The sequence below is a fragment of the Schistocerca piceifrons genome, chromosome X (assembly GCF_021461385.2).
Source record: "Schistocerca piceifrons isolate TAMUIC-IGC-003096 chromosome X, iqSchPice1.1, whole genome shotgun sequence".
Taxonomy (NCBI): domain Eukaryota; kingdom Metazoa; phylum Arthropoda; class Insecta; order Orthoptera; family Acrididae; genus Schistocerca; species Schistocerca piceifrons.
This window is the reverse complement of record NC_060149.1, coordinates 22,108,717-22,114,047: the sequence shown is the minus strand read 5'-3', so window position 1 is coordinate 22,114,047 and position 5,331 is coordinate 22,108,717. Positions and strand designations below refer to the sequence as shown.

Below are 5,331 nucleotides of genomic sequence, written 5' to 3'. Positions count from 1 at the left end.
TCAAAACGGCGGCAGCCGTTGAGAGGCACGACTCCGAGCCTGGCGCGATGGATAAAGCGCCAGTCTGCGAAGCGCGTGTATTTTCCTCCCGCCATGAAGTGGTTGGACGCTGTGGACTCCCTGGTGCACTCGAACACCTTCCCCTGGTCCGGTTTCCTGAGTAGGATGTGGCGCAGGCGCTGCCTCAGCCACTCGCGGAGCGTCCGCGAGAGAAGACGTTTGGCGCCCCCTCCCACCCGGACATGCTCGACGACAGTGTTGGCGGTGCGTCCCACGCTGTCATCATCGCGCTGCGGTCCATCGCCGCCATCTTCGAGGTGTCGTGTAGTCCCAGGCGCCGCCCCCTCCGTGGCCGGCTGCGTCACCCCTCCGATGTCGCCGTGTTCCGCGTCGTCAGCGATGGCGGGTCGGCCGTTGACCTCCACCTGCAACTCAGAAAGCAGCTCACTCCAGCGCCAGGTGACGCCACGCGGCGCTAGGCGCCTTGTGGCGTTCCTGACGCGCGTCCACAGTGACTGGATGTCACCTCCGTCACGTGCGAGGTCACCCTCAGTGCTGCCGCTAAGGTAGGTGGCCAAGTCGGAACGACTCGGCTCCCTCCCCAGTCGGCGGCGCGCGGTCGTAGATAGAGTGGCCCAGGCGATGTCGCGGACGGTGGCGTCGTCGCAGTGCAGCATGCGGAAGCCGTGGACGATCGTCGAGATGTCCGCAGCGTCCGCGAGCGGCGTCAGGCCGCATCCTCCCTCTCCGAGGGCGAGGTACAGCTGTTCAGTGGACGCACGCTGTGGAAGGAACAGCCAAGATTTGACAGCCGCTTTCATTGCCTTGTCGAGTGCAGACAGCGGCCCCTTGCGTACCGCTCCGCCCCGCATGACAAAGTCAAGCCTAGGGAGGAGGAAGACACGCAAAGCGTCAATCTTCTGCCAGGGAGTCAGCAGGGAAGCGTCCAGGTGCTGCAAGTCGCGTCGAATTGCCGCGATCGCATCCGTTGGCGTCTGCGTGACTTTGTACCCGGTGGGAACGCCAGGATGGAGGTAGGCGTCACCCGCACCGAGCACGGCTGGTTCTCCCCCTTGCAGGGCGAATACCGAGCCTAGTGTCTGCCGACGGTGGATGTGAAGCGTGGCACACTTCGACGGCTTGAAGGTAAGCCCGGCCCACGTCGCCGCCTCACCCACAACATTGAGGAGCGTCTGCATCGCCTCTGAATCCCGCGCCAGAAGCACGATATCGTCCGCATACGCCAGTGCGCTCACACTGACGCCGCTAAGCGGAATACCACACTCATTTCTGAGCGAGGTTGCGGCGCGAAGTACCGGCTCGAGCGCGAGGTTAAAGACGATGGGCGACAGTGGACAGCCCTGCTTGACCCCCGCCTGGATCTCTATCTCCTCCGTTAGTCCGTCAGATGTACGGACGCGGGTGGAGCAACCATTGTACATATCGGCAATTAGCTGATGCAATTGCTCTGGCAGTCCCATCCTGCTCAGTACTCCAAGGAGGTGAGCGTGAGGCACTGAACCGAAGGCATTCGCCAGATCAAACCAGGCAAAGCATGGTTGGCCTCCCCTGCGCCTTGCATCATCAATTGCCGTCTGCACAATGAAGTTGTGCTCGTAGCAGCCTTCAAACGTGCGGAAGCCCTTCTGTTCTGGGGAGAGCAGGTTCAAACGCTCTGCCCAGAGAGAAGTGCGGTCCGCAACGATTGCAGCAAAGAGCTTAGAGATGGTAGAGCTCAATGCTAAAGGCCGCCAGTTTGTCAAGTCCGAGACGTCCCCTTTCTTGTCGATGAGGACGGTAGTGGATACTTTCCACTGCACCGGAGTCTTCCGCTCATTCCAGCAGCGCGAGAAGATCTTAGCTAGCATGTGGCAGCCAGGATCCTCACGTCGCAAGTCCGACTAGGTGACTCCGACTGACCCAGGAGCAGTATTGCTCGCCTTCTGGAGCCACTGTTGCACCTCTGAGGGGGTGATCGGCGGCAGGACCTCCTCGCTGACATCAGGAGGCGTGGTGGCGGCAAAGTCCGGGACAGCAGCTGGCGCATCTGAAACAGAAAAGTCAGATTTAGCATATACTTTCTTGAAGTGCTCCGTGAGCACGTTGCCATCGATTTGGCAGTACGGCGGAGTCTCGCCAAGGACGCGCTGCATCGCCTTGCGCCGATCCGCGCGGTACAGCTTCTGAATCTCAGACGCTGCATTCGCGTCGTACCGACGCTCGGCGGCCGCCGCGCGCCGTGCGCCACGTCCACCGCGCTGCCCACCGCGGCCGCGTGTAGGGGCAGGGGGAGGGGGATTGGCAGCAGCGTCGGCGCGGCCCTGGCCGCGGTGCGCTGCTGCTGGTGGCCCATCCTGTCGACCTCCGGCTGCCTGGCGTTGTGGCTTCGTCTCGGCGATCTCGGAGATGAAGTCCTCGACGACCGCGACGAATGCGTCCCACCACTGCTTGTCGTGAACGCTCTCCAGGGCCGCCAGCCAGCGCCGCTGCCTCTCCGTTAGCCGAGCGTCGTCCGCCGGGGGGGGGGGGGGGGGGGGGGGGGGGCGGAGCTGCGCCTCGGTTGCGCCCTGTTCGGAGGGTACAGGGGGTCTGTCAGGTTTGGTGAAGGACGGGAGTTTTGCGGCGGAGGATCAGGACTGGGACGGTTGTTACGGCGTCGGCATCTCCTCTTGCTGCTGCCACGTCTCGGAAATGCAGCTGCAGTCCCTCCGTTCACGTCGCGCTGCTCCGTCGTCTGCGTCGGTCGTGGTGCCGTGCTGCCATCTGGCGTGGGCCGCGCAGTGCTGCTTTCGATCGCCGCGCCGGTGGTGACAGGTGGCGCAGCGGTAGCAGCAGGGGCCGGTGTAGCTTGCGCCGGCCTGGCGCTCGGGTCGGGCGCACCGCGGCTGGTGTTCGCCGCGCCGCCAACAGATGGCCCAGCGGTCGCCCGCGCCCTGGCGCCAGCGCGAGAAACAGGAGGTTTAGCTCGCGCCGGCCGCCCAGGCGCGTTGGCTCGCGCCGGGCCGCTGTTAGGCGGACTGGGCGGTATGATGCGCCGTCGGTCCGGAGGCGGTGATCTGCGTCCTGCAGCACGGCGTCTGTCCCTTCGTGGGGTGACTACGTGCCACTCGTTATCTGCAACAGAGGCTGCTTGTTTAGTAGCACTCCCTGCCTGAGCGGAGACGGAGTGACGGGCGTCACTCGACGTAGCCGCCGGCAGGGCAGAGGAAACGCGGCGCGTGTACGTCTGCGACCGCACAAGCACCACACCATCCGGTGCATCCGCCGGGCGCGCGACCTTTAGTGCGTCAACCAGCGGCGCGGCTGCGCCGTGAATGACAACACCAACGGTCGCGGCGAACGAGGCAGCCTGCCTGCCACGGCCCACCCGCATCGCAGAGCCACCTGTTGGCGGCGTAGCGAATGCGGGCGGCAGTCCCAGGCCGGTACCCACGCTCCCGACAGATGGCGGGCGGGAGGCGCCTGCGGCAGCCGCACGACGTGACCAGCGTACGCCACTGGGTGCAATGGCCGGCGCGGGCAGCGGCGAGCCGCGGCCTTTGCCGGACACTGCGCCTCTGGCCGGAGCGACGCGTTCGGCGGTAGGCGTCGGCAGCGTGCTGCCTTCACCTCCCGAACTTGCGCTCGGCACTCGTGGCGACGCGGTTGACGTAGCAGAGCGTGTCGGCAGGGGGATGCCAGACCTCCTCGGCGTGCGCACACACAGTACACACGACGCGGGGGTAGCAACCACCGCCGTCCTGGGCGTCGCAGACGCCTGCACACTCACACAGGGTGAGGGCAAGGCAGCCTGTGAGCCCACCACGCTGCTGCGGGTCAGGACCGCCGCGTAAGTTAAACCTAAGTCCAGCCAGTACTACACTTTGATCTTAGCCAAAAGGCCGAGAAGCGATATTAATTGCTAAACTTTATGGTTTACGTTATTTGCAGCTTTCCCGTTTCTGTCTTTTCTATAGAATCTATTACCCGGTAAATGAAGCTTAAAGCAGAATTTGATTGTGGTTTACGAATTCGCGTATTGCATCAGTCAAGGCTAACTGTCATTTATCAATGTAAATTAATCGTAAGTAACAACTGGAGGCACCTACGTGTACAATAAATCTAATTATCTGCTAACTGGTATTTCTGGTCAGGCGAACAATGTCATTGCAACTAAGTGATATGTTTTCGTCTGTAAATGCAACTATTAGTACTAGTAAGGACGTAAGTTAACGTCTTCCCTTTCCAAAGGGGCAAAATGTTACAAGAATCGTGTTGTTTATATTTGCATCTATTCTTCCTCATTTATTACATAATATACGAAAGTTGCGCTTGAGCACAGAAAAAAAAATTCTCTGAAAAAACAGTCAGAAGTAATTATGTGTTACATTTCTTTTTTCCCTTAGTTGTTATTTCATACCCCTGCTCATGCGGGCAGATGTGGGCTGGCAGCAGCACAATTCACTGCTCTTCAGCCAAGAGACTACAAAAAACAACACAGGAGTAACGGTACGTACGTAAACTATGGAGATAAAAGATGAAGTTTCCACATGAAAAGGGGAAACAATGGGCGTTAAAATATACAAAAAAGGGATAGTTTCACAAGGGACGTTTATATAATTTCCACAAATAATAAAAATGACACTTGACGAAGACGAGCAGATAAACAATGGTGGCCCGAAGAGTACAATTAAAAACGCTTATCACAGCAATGAGAGCCACACGGGACGACGACACTGATCACACACTGCGAGCACCGAAACGCGACAGTGTGACTTGCATTAAAAGCAGAAGGGCCTGCTAAAGGATGGCCGCGACCAGTTCGGAAAATTTGAATCCTATTTACGAAACAAGTGAGGAAGCGTGGAATAAACCGTGTTCCTGTAACAAAACAGCAAGAAAAGGCGTGTGTTGTGTAAAGTGTAACAGGAAATTCCATTACTCGTGTGTAAATTCAACGAATAGAGTGAAAAGCTGGAAATGCAGTGATTGTTTTCGTACTGACGGTGACGATATGGACGAAATCAAAACAGACCCGTTAAAAACGTGTGTGTGCGAAAATTTACAGAATGAACTCAGAATAGTAAGAAAGGAACGTAAGTATCCGAAAACAATTATATGTTTGCTAACAAACGAACCACAGAAGCGAGAATCAGCAAGATATAAATGTGCAAAAACTACAGATTTGATGCACCCAACATAAATCACGATTCACAACACGTTGTGCATACCACAACACAGAACGCAGTTCAAAAAGAAATCAATCTATGGGTGCAGCAATGAAAACGCAAACCTTTGCTCCTGAGAGTCAGTCAGTGAATAGGAGACCCAAATTATTCGTTGCCTCAGATA

At 57.9% G+C, this 5,331-nt stretch overlaps 1 protein-coding gene across 1 annotated transcript; it reads right to left on the bottom strand.

Moving 5' to 3' along the window:
- Positions 1-1,901: 1,901 nt before the first annotated feature.
- LOC124722156 (translation initiation factor IF-2-like) lies at positions 1,902-3,373 on the bottom strand. Its single transcript, XM_047247359.1, has 3 exons — positions 2,567-3,373; positions 2,267-2,462; positions 1,902-2,047 (listed from the first exon to the last, which is right to left on the bottom strand). The coding sequence occupies exons 1-3, from the start codon at positions 3,371-3,373 to the stop codon at positions 1,902-1,904; spliced, it is 1,149 nt and encodes a 382-aa protein (XP_047103315.1).
- Between the last annotated feature and the right edge of the window lie 1,958 nt (positions 3,374-5,331).